The sequence below is a fragment of the Apis laboriosa genome, unplaced genomic scaffold (genome assembly GCF_014066325.1).
Source record: "Apis laboriosa isolate Shangri-la unplaced genomic scaffold, ASM1406632v1 scaffold34_cov151, whole genome shotgun sequence".
Lineage (NCBI taxonomy): Eukaryota > Metazoa > Arthropoda > Insecta > Hymenoptera > Apidae > Apis > Apis laboriosa.
In genome coordinates, this window is record NW_025222928.1 from 4,182,381 (window position 1) to 4,201,011 (window position 18,631).

Here is an 18,631-nt window from a genome sequence, read left to right on the forward strand (position 1 = left end):
CGGCGATTCTCTCCAACGGTGAGAATCTCTCCCTCTCTCCTCTTTCTCTCGACAAGAAGCTCGATAGGATGATATTATCCTGCAGGAGAGATCGCAACTCCAGAGGGATTTTGTGGGCTTTCATTGTCCGCTCGCCGGATACTTACCCCTATCTATCCATTTTGGCCTGCAAAATTATTTGGAACGTTTACAAACCATGCATGGATTATTTCGAATAATGGAATAAAATTCGTTTCTGATGGAGCAAAGATTTATATCGATATAATAATATCGATGGATAATGGAAGAAATATTAAAATGTCAGGAAAAATGACGATCGAAAAGACAAAATCGAAAATAAAAAAATTTCACGTTTCTGCGTGGAGTTGATCCTTCAGGGGGATGTAAAATCGATAAATTTTACAAAAATTGGTGATAACGGTTTCGATGATATTTTGCAAAAGAAGATCGAATTTGTGTTGGAGTTTTGGTTTCGTAGGAGGATCGTAAATCGATGGATTTTTATATCGGTTACAGATTTATGCGAGATGGGACCGTTCCAAAATTTGATCAGCAAAAAATTTCGCGGGCGTGTCTCCAGCTGTGACCAAGCCGCAATGAAATTCTAATTTCGACGGTCGAAAAACAACGAAAAATTACAGATTTCGTTTGGCTTTGGCCGGTTACTTTCCACCGCGCTTTTGGATCGTTGTGTATGGAATAATTGACGATGCAAATTTCTTGGCGTCGCGATTCTGCACTCGTGCAATTATAATCTGGAAACGAAGCGTTTCTCATCCCTAAGAGTAAGAAATTGGCCAAATTTTGAACGAATAGTTTATATCTTTCTTATTACATTTTACAATTACTTATCTCTTACTTATTTTAAAAAGCAATTGTAAGATTCGTGGAGATCAAATTACAAACAAAAGGTTTAAACTGTAACTTACTCGACTTGCTTACCAACTTGTAGTCAACGTAATAGTGTAATAGATTAATCTTTTCAGTATTTTTTATGGATAAGAAAAAACAATTTTTTCAATATCTCTTTGAAGATACAACCAGATATATCTACACATACAAGATCCGTTCCATGAGAAAAGAAATATATTTACTATTATTTTTAAAATCCTTTCGTGTTTCTTAAAGTGAAAAGAAAAGAAAAGAAAAGAAAAACAAAAGAGAAGATAAAGCGAAACCGTGATATCGTTTCATCGACGAGCGACTTATTAAATATTCAATTTCTTGCTTCGTTCGTCTCATCGATATTCCTTCGTTCAATATGCAAAGATACACGATCCGTTTAACAGAGAGCAACGTCAAGAAATTATGTACACATGTATATCTCGAACAACGAATAGAAAATTAAGAAAAACCTTGATCTTCGGGGCTCGGTTCGTAAACTAAAACCGATGGCTCTCCAAGGATTTGATGTCGTGGTAGGAGTAATATACGCGGCCGATGGGACGTGCTTGTACACATAATGCATCCACAAAGCTATGGATGAAGTCGCGTTAAGGGAGAATTTCTTGGAATTTCTTTCCTAAAAACCGATATCCCCGAGAAATTCGATAATCGGGTAAAGGAGATGTCGGTAAAATCGTGAAGATAAACTGGCAAGGCGTTGGCAGCTTTCATTTCTCAAGAATAATAAATTGCGAAACACCCGGCTCTGCTCTCGTTATTTACCGCTCTTGGACTTCATTAGCCATTCCAGGCTACCTAGCCAGCTTATGATAAACCAGTTGGTGGTGATAAAGCTAGCTGGAAATAGGTGGAAGGAAGGGAGGTCAGATAACCCGCGTTCTTGATTAAACTCATCCTCGAAGCTGGGTCGCGTTGCGAGAATGATCTCTCACGTATGCTCCCCCGTTATATTTTAATGAAGTTCGGTGAGTAGGTCGAATGGAATTGTTCCATCACCGTCCAAAGTTTATTGCTTTTTCAATAGATTAGAACGTTTAACGGCGTGTAAAATATTCCGTGTATATTATTCTGACGATCCTGTCACTTTGGAAAGAGGCAAGACTCGTGAAAAATCGTGAGTGAAGAGATTGAATGAGAGTCGAGAGATAAAAACGGGATGGTTAATTAAGAATGATCGAGTCTAAACAGAGGATTCGTGATCGTTTCGAAAATAGAATATTTTCTTTGCTCGAAATTTTCATAATTCGATATAATAATGTTCCTCTATTTCGAGATTTGAATATCTCGAAAATTGAATTTTCGCTTCCGACAATGTTGAAAAAGATTAAAGATTTAATGAAACTATGGAAAATCGAGGATGAACAAAGTTTAGCAGTTATCCTGACTAGGCAAGAGATTCTCATATCTAGGATCATTTGAATGATATTAATCCCCCCCCCTTTTATTCCGTATTCCTTCATTGCTATCCAAAATTTCCCCATTTGAATTTTCATTTCATGTTGAAATGTTGAACAAAATCGTGGATGGAGCAAAGTTTATATTTTATTTATCAAGACTGCAAAAAAATCCTTCAATCAAAAATTCAACCAAAATCATCCCTATCTCTCCGTTATTCTCCCTTTCTTGATTTCATAGCGATTTCAAAAATCATTTAATTCGACGAAATTACACAAATCTAATACCGCCGCCCATTTTAACGGATTAACAGATTAAAATAAAGAAATAAACAGCGGGTAATAATGGACGAGTGTACGAGTGGCGTATCTCGGCATTACGATCTGGCAATAGCTCTCGACCGGTATTAGAGCCTAACCCGACGAAATGAAATTTCCGCAGGTAATTTCCGCGGCCTCCGCAATCCCAGCAGGCTGGCAGGATATCGATCGACATTACTAACCGGTGTTCATTTTTAACGGTAAACGCGTCTCTCTCTCTCTCTCTCTCTCTCTCTCTCTCTCTCTCTCTCTCTCTCTCGCTCGCTCGCGGAAACTTGGCCGGGAAACGGAATTACGGTTTTAATTGAGAAAAATATCCGCGCAATTACGATCTTGCGAGAGGCGGCCAGACGAAGCGGTTTAATTTATTCAGGGGCACGCAACTGATCTGCTTCCTTTATTCTTCTTTTTGTTAACGCCGATTACAACGAAACGTTTTTTCTCCTAGCGTACATAACATTTCGTATCTCGTTTAGTATCTCGAGCGGTGTGCACGCTGGAAAAACGGATCGAATCCTCTCTAAGGGTGAATAAATGAATAAATTGTATTTGTTTAAGAGGATTTATTTTAGGAGAGGAGAAGTGGTAGGGGGTAAAAAATGAGCAAATATGATTACGCGTTCAATTGTCGTGTAAATAAGGCGTGTTGTTTTGTAGAATGTGTGATATGGAAACGGATGCGGTTCCAATTTCCGATATAATTTCAAGCGGTAATGAGAATCGTTTTCATTGTGATCGAAAAGGTTACACGAGACGCGAGGATTAAAGTTGATGCTAGAATATCCAGAGTCTATTTTTTCTGTTTTTTTGGGAGGGAAATTGGAAATTTTCTTATATTTTCTTCGCGACGAGTAACGGATTTTTACGAATCGAGAGATAAATAGGAACGTTACCGGTCTCGTTATTGTTACGATTAAACTCGAGTCTCTGAACGGTATCAAATCCCTGTTTCGAAAACGAGGAATGGAGCAAGTAGGGAAATGGTGGGAAATTTTAAGAGCTCGTGTAGCTGCCTATATTGCGCATCTCCTCCTGTTTTTCGAACGTTATTACCTGTTTATCGCGTATAATGCCGTAATGCAAGGAAAGAGAAGAAATTGAATTTCACCCCGTTGAACGAGAACAAGCCGGTAATTCCGTGAAAATGGATGAAACGATGTAACGATCCGTGCACGAGATGGTAAATTTTCTTCTCTTGCTTAGCATTGTCGTTCAACCGGATATCGTGTTTTTTTTTTTCTTTTTTTTACTTACTTTTCCGCAAGAAAGGAACGGGAACTTGCGTTCTTATATCTCTGACGAGATATCCTCTCGAGCAAGGGAAACAGAGGTAAAATGGATTCTTTGTCGAGTGACGAAAGAGAAGCGAAGAAAATCAATCGCGATGGATAGAAACTTTTCTACATAATTTTTAATCCCTATCGATTAAGAAAAATGGGTCATTTTTCACCTATATTCGTAGAAATTATTAAACGTCATTTATGGAGATTAATTAATTTTTAAAACTTGCTCTCTCTTTCCTCCTGCTCTTATGATAATCAACGTAGCGAAACCAATGTCACATCCAAAATGCGTGGAGAGAAGAGTCGAATAATCCATCAGATAGGACGATATGTCTGTCACATGTCTGTTTTATCGTAAATCTTTCAACGAGCTGTAACCGGGAGGAGGAGGAAAAATAGGCCAGGAGGAACATCCTGGAAATGTTGGCCAAACTCTTTCTTCTTATATCTCGCTATAAAGCCGAATAAACGTGATGAAAAACACCAGCCGAATTTCACTTATATGCAAATCAGATATCTCGGAAAAAAGAAACTTTCGAAACTTGACTTGATTTCGAAATTTTTACAACCCCCTCGGTCTTCTTTAAGAAGATTAACTCGATTAGCAAACAAACAAAAATCTTCTCATTGATCTCAAAATTCGAACTATTAAAATATTCCTCCATTTCCATTCATACAAATCAATCTTTTCCCCCGTCTTCCAATCGGTTCGATCCACTTTCGATCGGCCGAATTGAAATGGCTGAAATGGCCGACTAACTGAAGGAAGGAGGGAAAAACGCGAGCGCCGCTGTTTACTTGATTGGAGGAGAGAGAGATGAGATCGCCATCGGTCGCAAAATTATTTAAAGGCTCCGATTTCCCCCGCGCGGAATCGAGAGAGGAAGAGAGAATAACCGGAGGAGGAGAGAGACCACGGGTCCATTGTGTACCGTGCAATTAGCATCGTTCGAGACTCTGTAGAATCCATGCGGATGCCTCTGTGTATTCCATATACGTCGAGTTCCTCCCACACCTCCTCTGACACACCCTATTGTATCCTCCAATGCTATTACCATTGCTGTTGCGCAATAACTAATATCGTGTTATCGCGGTTATACGCGGATATCGCGTATGCCACTTGATACGATCGATTTATCGAGAATATTGAGAACGTAACACAACAAATATATATATATATATATATATATATACGGTATAAATGAAGAAAGTGGTTAGAGAGAGAGAAAAAATTGATTTTGGAAGCAGATTACTTTTACTTAGGAAAGTAACCAAGATTACTTAGGAAAGTAAGAGGAGAGGGGGGATCGTGGAGTTGATCGCGAGGGAGATTCTCGTTTCGTCGGAATCGAGTCAGTGGCTCGTAATCTGCCATTTCAACTGCTGACTTTTTAAATATCAAGGAAAGTGGAAAATGAAGATGGTGGTAGTCGGTTCCTCGCCTAAGAGCGAGCCTCGTACTTTATTCTCTATCGGGCCTCAACTTTATCCCAACGACGATCTAAAACCTCTCGTTAAACCATTAACTTTCGTCGGACGCAATTTCGTCCGAGCCAAGTTTCGTCGAAATTTCTTTTCCTCGCTTCTTCCGTCTTTTTATGCCACCCAAACTTTCCTCCCTTTGGTCTGTGAAATTCGGTTCGAAAAATATACGTGTATATATATATATATATATATATCGAAGGAAGAAGTCGATGCGATCTACTCTGTCTGATGTGATACGTAGTCATACCACTTGCACACCGCAATAAGGGAATAATAGAACGTTACGAGTCAACTCTGAACGCGTTGAAAAAGTATAATTAGTTAAATGCTCGAGTAGAATTAATTGAATTACTTCGAATAAAATTACTACTTTAAATAAAATTTATTTGAAACGCTTGATTTATTATATTTGTACCCGATCATTTAAAAAGTTCGATGCTTCTAAATAATAAAATTTATCCAACTAACTTTCTTATTAACTTCGATTATTAAATTTCATTTAATCGAGAAACTGGTTTTCACATTGCAAAAACATCATTATTAAGATATAAATATCCAAATCGACTCTCAACCCTCTTTCTCCCTCCCTCTCTCTCTCTCTCTTTCTCTCTCTCGACGATTCAAAGATCCAAAATTTATCCAAATCCGTTCATCAATTATATAGAAAAATCGTTCTCGCTAATGTCACAATTTCGGCCCCGTTCCGTTTAATCCACTCGTGAATTTTTAAAAAAGGAGCGTCACACATACGCGCACATATACGCTCGATTTTCATCCCCACGGATCGATCTAGGAATTAACGAAGAGAAAAGGAGTAGAAGGAAGAGTGAGAGAAGGGTCAGAAGGTGGCACATGCGAAGGTGAATAATACATTGTCTCGCGGAGCGAGCTTCCGTGTCCGAGGGTGTCTGGAAGAAAAAAAGGGGGTAGGAGGGAGATAAACGGTAAAAGGAACGGGGAGAAGTTGGCCAAGGAAAAAGAAGGGGGGAAGGCGGAGCAGGAGAGGAGAAAAGTGTGCGCTTTATTTCACAATCGGACACAAAAGCCCGCTGAATTGGCGAAATTGCCCTTCGAAGCACTGTGTCAAACTGGCGCGAGAGGAGGAGGGGGAAGGGTTTGAGTTTGTTTATTCCTCTCCTCGAGCAGCGAGGCTCGCCTATTATAAATCAACGTCGCCCTCGCGAATGCTTCGGTGGATGATGCCGAGAGGAGCGGGATAAAGTCGAAACTCGTATCGCGTGACGCTCGCGATACGCCGCGCTTCGATAAAATATCACGCTTATCCTTCCCTTCCTACATCCTCTATTCCGCTCAATTAAACAATCCAAATGCTTGGAAATTATTTTCTTATGTGTGTATGGGATATTAAATTGCGTGGCTCGGTTGTTGTACTGAAATTTTGATTTCTGAAATTCTCGAGGTAGCAAGGCGAATATTGAATTTTGAAAGTTTTTAAAAATTATTGAATCGAGAATATTTTTGGAAATTGGAATAATTTTTTATTTAAATGGATATTCTCTCAGAAGTTGTATTACGAAATGTCTCTATTCTTAATTTGTTTTAAATTTTTTGGGAACGATAGACTCTTCCAATATCGCATTAAATTTCTTTCTTTTTTTTTTTTCTGCAAACCTTCGTTGCGCTTTCTTTCTCGAAAAATTTATTACGATTTTATTATATACTCGACACTGTCCTTTTCGAACAATTGTCACGCGGAAGATTTATGGCGGAATAAAGTTCCTTTGCAAGAAAATTCATGCAATATGCAAATTCGATACTTATATACTATGGATGGAGATTGTACCTATCGTGTCATATCGCGAGAGAAAAGATTGTCCGAATGGAGCAACATCTTTTTCATCGAGATTTATTATTTACCAAGACGAGCGCGTTTTATCTAAACTATTTATATCTCTTATCTAAAAACGACGCGATATAAATTTTGATAAAGCGCGCATCTTTCGATCTTTCAATCGAATCTGTGAAATCGATCTTTTTAGATGCATATTCATACATCGAGTAAAAAGAATTTTCCGCGTATTCGCCAAAATTCGCTTTGCCAGCTGTTTCATCATACTGTCAAAGCGATCAAATCTTCGAAACAATTTAATCGAGCTGTGAGAAAATAACGGATAAAATTCTCGCGTCGGTTTCTGACCGAATCGAGGATGCAATCTTACGCGAGATTCTTCGAGTGGATCTTGTGAATTCTCAAACCTTTTTGAGATCTGACAACGAAGTTATCAGACGATTATTAGTAAAAATTACTGTTAGGAAGAAATAACGTTGGAACGTCCTTCAAGTATGCATCGAGTTTAAATATCTTTGAGAATAAAACTTTCGAGAAATTTCGAAATTTATTTGACACCGAGAGTGAAAATCGCTGCCATTCTGTTTGTGAAAAATACTCTCAGCATTTCCTCAAATCTATCCCCGAATGACACTGTCCAAAAAATAGAGAAAAATATCGAAAGAAAGGTATTTTTACGATATTAACGAGAATAAGAAAACAAAAATCATTTCCAAAATTCTTTTAAACGCATAGCCTTTTTGAAATAAATATTTCGAAATGATTGGTGCACAAATTAAAATAAATAATTTCAACAACGCAACGAACTCTTCGATAATGCTGTAGAATTCGAAGAAACGAAAAGAAAAACGAAGGAATGAGATGTAGTTCGAGAAGGTGGATCGGTATCATCGTGCCTCTCCTGTTATAACATTAGGATTTGCGTCACGCGTGGCAGATATATAATTTATATGATGTAATCGGGTCACGTTCGTTGGGAGAACAAAACTAACGAGACTCCATCTGCTAAGCATACTCGGTGATTCGACGGAACACGAACCATAAACACATATACCGATTGTGGCCCAAAAATGTTCCTACGCAAGTACATCTATAACAGGAAGAAAGTGGAGAAATCGTTTCGTTTCGACTTTGGCTGGCTCACCATTCTTCTCAATTCCTTTGTACGTGATAAGAAATAGGCAATACAGCGTTTATGATATATAGATAAATTGGACAGAGAGATAATACCAAAGGGCAGAGATTTTCGCGAAATACGAGCTCGATTTATTTCTCACAAAATTCTCGCTCAATATTCAAGAACACCGATATAAGAGGTTGCAATACTTTTCATCCTTTTCACGTTCGTTTTACTTACGTAGAATTACGTTTCTCTGCGAATTCGAGACAAAAGTAACGTTCGTTTGATTATTTATATCTGATATGCATGGAAAAAAAGAAGAAAAAATTCGAATCTCTTCCAGAGAACAGATTCAAAATCACGAGAATGAAATCAATTCTCGTAATTCCAATCACTGTGTTTCGTTAATAAAATTTGGTAAAGTTTACGATTCGTGTCTCACACACGCACACATTATTGTGAAAATGGTGGAACAACGCGGAGACCGCATTGCGCTTCCCCGAATTTAGCAGAGATAATATCGCATAATTCATGGGCGGGGAGAGGGGCGACTTGGTCATCGCCGACGCGCAACAGAGAGTTAGGTACATCGGTGGGTGAACATGTTGGTCGAGTTCCATTTGATGAACAAAAGGGAAGATGGGACGAATCGTATTATCGAAACCACGATGGGGAATGTTTTATCCTTTGAAACGATTATCAACCAGGGATCGACTTGTCGGTGATTAAATTAAATATCCGAGTTTACGATGAAAGTGTTCATAATCAAAGTTCGCGCTGATTTCGGTCGATAATTCAGTTTGTCGATTCAATTACCGACGCTGCTGCCTCGTGAAACGATGTTTTCAACGTTTGATTCGACAAACCTGTGATATTATCGTTACTCTCTCGAACGAAGGAAATTAAATGGATATTGACAACCGTGAACGAAACACGGATCGGATGAATTTAATGTTGAAATTACGAATCGAACGCGCGATCGGCAACGCGATGACGAGTCGATCGAAAAAAAAAAAAAAAAATCGAGAGCAACGAGTGAAAACGATTTGACGATCCGCGATCCGTGTCGGTTGATCTCATTTACATTTCACGGACCTCGGGTCACCTCGTGGCTATCGATCCTTGGTTCCCTTGAATATCGGTCGCATCGATGGACTAGCCGCGGTTTGATTTATTGGCAAACCGCGTTACCCCGCTTCGTGTCCAGCCTCACCGTCCAACTACGAATTTGTCCTCGAAAGACTCCATTATCGACATTCCATCGACGATAAAGGTCTTGATAAAGCTGGAATTCTATTTATACGAGGTGACTTTATCTCTCTAGTCGCTTGAGCTGTTGAACATATCCACGTATTCGACGGGGGACTAAAGAGTCCATTGATCCTTCTCCGGATATGTTAATATGTTTTCACATCGCGAAAGGGAATTCAAGAAAAGATTTTGAAACGTAGGATCTGAGAAAATGGAATCGAGTTCTGTTGTTTTATTTGAAACGTCCAAATGGACGTTTAAAGTTGAATGATTTTCTCGATCGAAAAGGCATACTATCTGATCTGAAAAAGAGAATTAATTGGTTCGTCAAGTATGCGCATGCTCGTAGCAGTTTCGCGAGGCTGCAGGAATTCGCACGTGGTTGAGGGAACTACAATCGTTACGAAGTTTGGAAATCCTACGAGGGAAGTTCGTTCGTGGATCGTGGATAGGTTTCGAGGATCTCGAGGAGGAGGAGGAGGAGGAGGAGGAGGATCAGACGTCAGATACAAATTCCAGAACAGTGGCGGTTAACCGACCCTGTTTACGAACTTTGGGAACGTAGACGCTCGGAGAAAACTTCGAAAATGAAAATGAACGAAATAAAATTCCATCCGTGGCAATTCCTATCACCGAGCTCACTCCACCCAACCTAAGAGTAATCAAACGCGTGATCTTACCGGTGATAACAGTACCGAATCGTAATTTCCTTCCTTTTCAGTTAGAATATCAAAAGTTGGAAGAAGGAGGATCATCGTTGAGTTCTGAAACGATCTTTGATTCGAAAGGCACGAAATTTGGCGAAAATTAAACTCGCATCTTTGCATTTCCATTCAGAGATAAAAAATAAACAAACTTTTTTAACGAACGAGAAAACTTTTTCCAATCGAGACAAAAATTCTCTCGCTCTCGTGCTTTGCCAAAATTCCTTGATACAAAATTCTTTTCAGATCCTCGTAGGATACGAAATTTAAAAACTTTTTCTATTCTCAAATTTTTTTTCCATACGTCAAAATTTCTTGATCAACGAATTTTTAAACCCCTTATAGAGTAATCCAGTTCCGAAAGAAATCGACTTAAAAAAAAAAATTCCCATTATTCGCTTCCCTCTTACCTAAATCTTGTTCGTAACGAGATTTTCCTTCATTCCAACCTTGTATCGTAGCTTTCGGGAGAATCGAGAAGGTAATTCTCTCTGGTGAGAGAAGGATTAGAGCGGGGACATCTTCGACGTGGCGAGACGCCATGTTTACACCAGGATCTCTCTTCTGATCCTCACAGTTACGCGAACCGCTCGATCTCGAAAGTGTACCGATCTCCTTGACAACGATCGGAATAAATGCGTGGCGTGAGAATAATAATAAAAAAAAAGAAAAAAAAAAAGTTCATTGTTCAATCGTCGCATTTAACGCTCGCCACTCGAGAAACTCGTGCAGCTGGTGCAGCTGCACGCGCAGCCGCCATTCCTCGTTAAACTTCGGGAGTTTGAGCCTGTGCCTCGACAATTTGGAATTCACCGAAACGGCAGATAACGCTTGCCTACTTGAACAGTTTCCTTGTAGTTTTCACCAGCTTTGCTTCGTTCAAAGAGTATCTCATTAACGAATCGGTTTAATCACCTTTGTTCGAGCTTCTTCGTTTGAGAAAAAAAAAAAAAAGGAGGAGGGATTGTTGAATTCTGAAAATTCCTTTCACCGACTCGAGAAGCTACGATAAGATGTATTTATGTAGGTACATTTTTGAAGTTGACGAGGTGTAAACGGGCTGACGTGAATTAATTCAAGTTGGAAAAAAGTGATGGGAAGAGGAATGCGTGGAATGCAAATTGCACGAGTATACGCGATGCTTCCTCGCGACATCCGTCTATATCGATCGTTGAACTCTCGAGGCTCTAACAATTCCCTAATAATAGGAATGCAAATAATTCGCCGCGATGAACAAATGGAAATCGAAACGATTTGTCACCTGACGATTTAGATTCGAGATATGTTGAAAATAAGCATATCGAAAAAATTGTATTCTACGCATTCAGAGGAATTGTGCTCAGAGTTTATTATACAAGTGTTTCGTTCCTCGTCGATGCAAAAGGATAAGTTAAGAAATTTTTCTCGAATATACATTTCCACTTGAACATATAACATTTATCTTAGAATTGTAACGGTATTTGATGTGTTTTGATATGAAAGAAGAAAGAAAGAAAAAAACTCGTACACAAAACGCAACAGAGTTCTTTCGAAGGAGAAAAAAAATTAAATACGTCGTCGACCGAGTAATTTGTCGTTATCTACTCCGACACGATTCTGAACGTAATTCTCAGGTGACGAGATAACCAGATATCCTCGATCCTCCCTCGCGTTTACTTAACGCGAACTTGAAGAGCTTATGCTGATTATGAGTAAACACAGTTCGCAGTGCCGCTAATCAAAGCCGAAAGGGAACGACGCGACATCGTGTCGAATATCTCCCTCTACCAAATAACCGATGCATTCCACGTGTTTGCCAATTTTCTTCGAACACTGTTCCCCCGGGGATGAAATTTATACCAGCGTGCAAACAACGACGACATGCTTAATAACACCCGATTCTTCGACGTTGCGCATTTCACGATTTCCAATTCCCGTTAAACGATGACGAAGATTAATGGACGGGACGGTTTGATCGGAGTACTACAAGGGAGGAGAAAAAATTGGAGCAAAAAAGGGAAAAAATTACGTTCCTGGCGCGCTTAATTAACGCTTTAATCCTGGTTATGCGTCGTGGAAACGGAACGTTGTTTAATTCAAACAGCTCGTTAATTTCGAACGTAACGTTTTCCACGTGACTAATCCAATTTATGCAACATATATATATATATATATATATACACATCTACTTTGGTTGGCAAACGATTTCAGGTGGATACAAAATTCCTCTATCCAATTTTCGAATATAGCTTTCTTCCCAAAACCACCCCTATCCACGCTCTACTACGATTCTCGGTCAGAGACGAGATTCCCCTCCTCTGTGTATAAATAATTTCGAGGAGAAATTTGACAAGAATTTCGCCCAAGCGTGCGATTTAAAGTGCGATTGTATATCGGTTTTCAGATATCGCCGGTGGTTACCTGTGCTTTGTCGTCAGCATATTCGGGATCGGTGTGGTGACGGCGGTAATAGGAGACGTGGCATCCTACTTTGGCTGCACCCTAGGCATCAAGGACTCGGTTACCGCGGTTGCCTTCGTCGCCCTCGGCACCAGCATCCCCGGTGAGTTGAGCGAACCTTCCTCCGAGATTTTCTCGGGGAGGGAGGGGGAAGCAGGCCCCCTTATTTTTTTTTTTTTTTTTTTGTTTCAATGCGTATTTTCACGAATTTTCCACGCGACGAAATCCGGACGAGCGAGATAAGATTACCTCTCATTGTGATTAGAGGGCTAAGTTTTTTATGAAAGTGCACGCGTCTCAAGGACAGTTTCATCGACACGAATTAGCACGTTAATTCACCCACCCCTTGATCTTTGTACCAGTATATATATATATATTCTCGAGAGAATTCGGTGTTGCTTGGATTTAAAAAAAAGAATGTGCATACGACGAACGAATGTAATTTCGGAATTTAATTTTTTCTAAGAGAGCGATCATCGAATCCTTCGTTTCTAGATTGCCTCGCAAATTTTTAAACAGGGTAAAGATTCGTAAAGATCTTCGAATTGTGCGTCGAGATAACTTGTATCAATTCACGAATCGTAATTAAAAAAAATATATATTTATATTCTTTTTTTTTTTTTTTTTTTTTTACGCATGAAACGAATATATCTTCGAAATGGAAAGATCCGAAATGGGGTATGAATTTCACTGTTCGAATGGACGCGTCTCTGGTACGTTTTTCACATTAAGGCCGGGGTGTCGCGCGGAAACGAATAGAATCGTCCTGCGGTGACCATTGCCCCGTGAAAAGCATGGGCAACGGTGTGCGAACGCGTTTATCAGCGGTGTGCGTGCGCGGGTTGGCGTGTCAACAGCCATCCCATACTCGTACGATTATTGGAATAAATCAGTGGCCGCCGCTTTTATCGGAGGACCGCTCGCTGCATTTGCATATCCGCGGTCCATTCGTTGGCCGCCACGTTTGCAATTATACTGGCTTCGCTCGGTACGTTGGTGGAAACGGTGGAGCTTACGGCTTAGGGGATTCGATACACGTTCGCCGAGGAAAATAAATTTAAGATACTTTCCCTTACCCTCGAAAGTTTGAACTGGTTCGGGTTCGAAGAAACGAAATTTTTCTTTCTAGAAATATCGCCGTTCGTGTATCGGGAAAATATGGTAACAATCGTTTGTGAATTTAATTCCAGGCATTTTATTGAACTTAATTTACGAGGTTTGTAATATTAGTCTAAAGGGAAATTGTTTTGTTTTGTTAAATTATCAGGATAATTCTTAAGTTTAAATTATACTTGCGAGCATCATTTTTTTTTTTTTTTTTTTTTTTTTTTTATTTCGTAANTTTTTTTTTTTTTTTTTTAGATCGAGATCTCTTCGAAATTACGAGAATTGTTTAATGTTAATTTTCTGCGTTTTAAAAAATGAGAAAAATATACAGATCGGTAATATGCATTAGAGTAAATGCGATACGTAAATTTTATCCAAATTGGAATGGTACTCGACTCACGGCAGCATTTTAATATAAATTGTACTAGAATAAATGAACGATATGCTAAAAAGTACCGTCGAGCAATAATACAAACACCAATTACGTTATAATTATATTAATTTTTTGCCATTACTGCTTTTACCGTATATTATCGATATAATACTCGCGTAAATTATACTCGGGATAATATTGTCACGTGCAATCGTTACGTAAATTTTTGTTTTATTACCATTACTTCGTTCTAAATTATTCTCGTCGATTTTATAATTTTATTCACTCAAAACAGCTACGATAAACTTTTTTTTTTTAAAAACTATCGCCATTCGCATACCGAATTTCTGTGTGCACGATCCCTCGTCGTGTCGATGTCGCGACGAGAGAAATTCATTACACGAGCATAATCCGCACACGCGCACACGGGCCCGCCCGTTGGAAAACATCTCCACCCTTGCGAGAAAGAAATTTCCGGCCGAACAAACGAGGCTTGAAAAGAAGGATGAAATATAAAAAAGGGAAGGCTGGTTTTGAAAAGCCTGAAGGTTGAAAGAGACCTTCTTATCGCGGCTTTTCTCCGTTCCGGCACAATAACCTGATACTTGATTTTATTCAAAAGGAACCGCCGTTCCCTGAAAAAGGGCGTCTTGACTGCGCCGTTACAAATTTCGCCCGGCCGAGCTCCTCCTCCTCTCCCTTCCATCCTTGGAACAAGCGCGTTCGAGCGAAACCACCCTGAATAGCCCTCTTCCTCCCTCTGAATACGGCCAATTCGTAGAGGGTAAACGTGCCGCGAAATTAACCTTATCGCGTTTAATTAAAAATCTCGCGAGCCATTTACTTTCTTCTTTTTTTTTATTTCAATTCGAAAACGGGTAGGATTTTTTCTTCTTTTTTCTTTCTTTCTTTCTTTCTTTCTTTCTTTCGTCGATACGTACTTTTTATTTATTCAAAAAGGGTACAAAGGGGAACCTGGAGAGGGAAACTGGATCAAGAGCCACGTAAGTGGTGATGCGCGTGATTATTGTCGAGAGGAGGGGATAAAAACGGGAAGATGGAGAATTGGAAATCAAGTAAAGGAAAATATATATATATATATATCGATATTCAAAGGAGTGTAAATGGATCTATGTCTGGGAGGCGCAAAGGGAAAGTATATAATATAATTGCGACTAAAATTGAAGGATCGTTCGAGCAATTTATAATAAAACAATAGACCCTCCTTTCTAAAAAAAGATCGAATCTATATATCCGTTAAAGATCACGCTGACCAGAAAGAACAATAATCTCAAGGGGACTACCAATCTAAATAAGAGTCTCGTAGAGTAAAAGTATTTCGAATAGTTTTTAGATGGGGGAGGGGGACATTTAAATTTCAAAGGATCCACGGGACTAACGGCTGACGCAGCTCGTAAAAATTGCAGCCGTTTCTGCCTCCCCTCAACCTCCTTCTGTTTAACTTTCAGACCTCGGAAGAAGATCTTCTCGAGGTGTACGTAAGGCCACGAGGAATCGTGTGGCCTTCTACCGACAAAAGTCTCCTCCTCGACTCGACTCTGCGACTCTCGAATCGCGGGAAGAGACCGTGGGGAGATCGTATTTCGACCACGACAGAGGGAACGTTTCGCAAAGTGACACGATCTCTTGCAAGATTTATAGCGAGGTTTCAATGTGTTCGGCCAATCCCGTTTCCAGGGCTTTCATCTCGACACTTCCTCCTAGGGGAGGGATGAAAAAAGAGGCGAGGAAAAAGAGAGGGAGGAGGAGGGGGGAATATGAAAAATTACCTCCCCCCCTGTTAGTGACAAATGGGTGATATTCAAATTTTTTTTTCCAACTTCTTCTTTTCCACCATTTCGTCGTCGTTTAACTTGTCGAATTTCCGAAGAGAAACTCTTTGTCGAAGAATTAATTCGATTCGAAGATTGAATTCAAAAGTCGATCGTTCTCGAATTTTGCTCCAGAATCGTTTTTTTCGTCAGAGAAGACGACAAATATTTTTTTTTTTTTTTTACCCAAATATCTAAATTGTTCGATTCAACTTAAGCTTGTATCTTGAATCGCGCTTTGAAATAACGAAAATATTATATATATATTTTTTTTTTAACAAGAAAGCTGTTAAATAATACGGAATAACACGGATCGTGTGAATTATGGATTAACGGAGTGAACGATTATCACTGGTAATGGGAATTTATCAATGCGAATCGTGGCACAACCCCGCCTTTACCGGCGTATTCCGTATTCAACGAGGATTTTAGGGGTTACTATATAAGGTGAGTAGTGATATGCGGCAGAGAGAGCCGGGGTTGGTGATAATTTATTGCGTTTAGCCATTGTGAGCTCGAACAATGCTCTCGCTTCGGGGTCGCGCCACCCCTTACTGTCCTCCATCCCCTCCGATGGATCGTTGGATGAACCTTCAACGCGTTATCGTGTGAAAACTCTCCATTGTATCTAACGATCCAAACGGGATGCCTGCAAAGAACATTTCCTCCAAATATTTCTCTCCCCCCGCCCCATGGAGATATCCGAGAAAAATTGTTCCCATCCCGTGGAATCGGTCGAATCTCGAGAATCTGCCTCTCGTTCGTCTCGAAACAATCGAACGTGGACGTCGATGACGACGAAGGTTATCGAGGTAAAATATATATATTATATATATTATATATATTATATAGCCTCGAATTTATTATCGGCCTTGATCAATCATTAATCACATTAACAGATGGAGCCAGTGGATCGAAACGTCGGTCAAATCCAATTTTATGCAACGCGGAAATTTCGATCAATTGTCGGTTCTTTCTATTCCTCGTCCAGCAAAATGAACCTTCGCATCCTGTCAACCTGGTTCATTATTGAGTAATCCGTTTTCTTCGTTTCTCGTAAGATCAATAACGATCGATCGATAATCGAATTCTAAGCTTGTGTATAAATATAAAGAATATTTGAAAGTGAAATAAATTTAACTTTCTATAATCTTTATAAAATGGACCACGAATAAGCTATATTGCAAGATACAACTATATCGAATCAAGATACAACTCAAAGATCAAACTCTATAATTGATAATTTCAAGTTCAATTAAAGATCGAAAATCGATCCCTCTCCATCCAACAGGGAGAATTCTAATTCTCGAAACCGAGGAAATGGAGTCAAAGTCGGATAGTCAAAGCGGCCAGTTGATAACATAATGTTCGAAATCCGTAAACTCCATAAGATAAGATGTTTCACGAACGGAGGGATCCTCGACACGTTCAACGAGAGATGGGACAATAAGAGAAAATTCCGATCTCTGCGAAGAAGATTGTGGCGAGCGAATCCTTGGTCAAAGGCCATAAATATTGATGAGAATTCTACGGAAGGAAGGAAGGAAGTTTGCGACGATCGTAAAAGTGCGCGAAACGCGTGGGAAGCCAAAGTAGTTCACCCGGAATTCATCCTCGATCCGCGAATTATACAAATTTTCTCGATCGTGAGGAACATTCCCGGTTGAAAATTGATTTCGATCTACATCGTCCTTTTCATCCAGAATTTTCGATTCGAATAGCCACACAAGATCTACAAGAATGGACAAACTTCGAGTCGTTCCTCACTCTTGATCGGCCTCTATGACGATACCTCGATTTTCGACTCGACTCGAGCCGAAATACAGTCTCAAAATGGATAAACTTAATATCCTTCCACGATTTTCTTATTCTCGATTGATCTTTTATGTACAGAACATGCCATGTAAAAAGATCTATAGGACGATTAACGAAAGATTCGATGAGGCTTTGCGATTGGAAAAATGGTTCCAAATTTTTAGCCAAGTAGCGTACGAATGGTAACGAAAAACCGCGAAAAACAACCGTGGAATAAAAACGGGGATACGATTGCCAATAATTCTTTTTGTCTCCTTGTTTTTTCAAACAAAACTCGATAATATTCAAGCCGATATCGGGACTCGAATAATCACGAAATCGTTTACAATATCGAATGCGTGAAAGTTTTTTACAGTGGAAAGCTAGCGGCACAATCGATTGGAATACATATATATATATAAAACTGGTGGGTGAAATGAATCCAGGCACACGCGGCTGAATTTAATCCGAGTGTATATATACATGCACGCACAGTAGTTACGTACACCTTGGCTGGTTATTCACGTCAGCTGGCTGTTGTGCACAATGTTCTCGTCGCGATAGGAGCAACGACCAATAACAAGAACCGACGAAAGTAGTAGGCGACGCATATGGCGAAACATATTCGCCGATTAAACGCGGAGGGGGAGATATCCCGTTTTTGGAACGGTTTGCATAACTCCCTACGAGTGTGTTTACCCGGGGATTGTTCAAGTTACGTTTTTCCGCGAATGAAAAAATTCGAGATAAAGTTTTTACGAAATTTTCCTCTCTCTCTCTCTCTCTCTCTCTCTCTCTCTCTCTCTCTCTCT

At 39.6% G+C, this 18,631-nt stretch overlaps 1 protein-coding gene across 2 annotated transcripts in view; it reads left to right on the top strand.

The window, feature by feature from the left end:
- Window positions 1-18,631, top strand: part of LOC122715064 (sodium/calcium exchanger 3) — a 98,790-nt gene that overhangs the window by 63,433 nt on the left and 16,726 nt on the right. For both annotated transcript variants that reach the window (XM_043936977.1, XM_043936978.1), the window contains exon 6: window positions 12,658-12,816. In XM_043936977.1, the coding sequence (XP_043792912.1) occupies window positions 12,658-12,816 (159 nt within the window). The remainder of the gene's footprint in view (window positions 1-12,657; window positions 12,817-18,631) is intronic.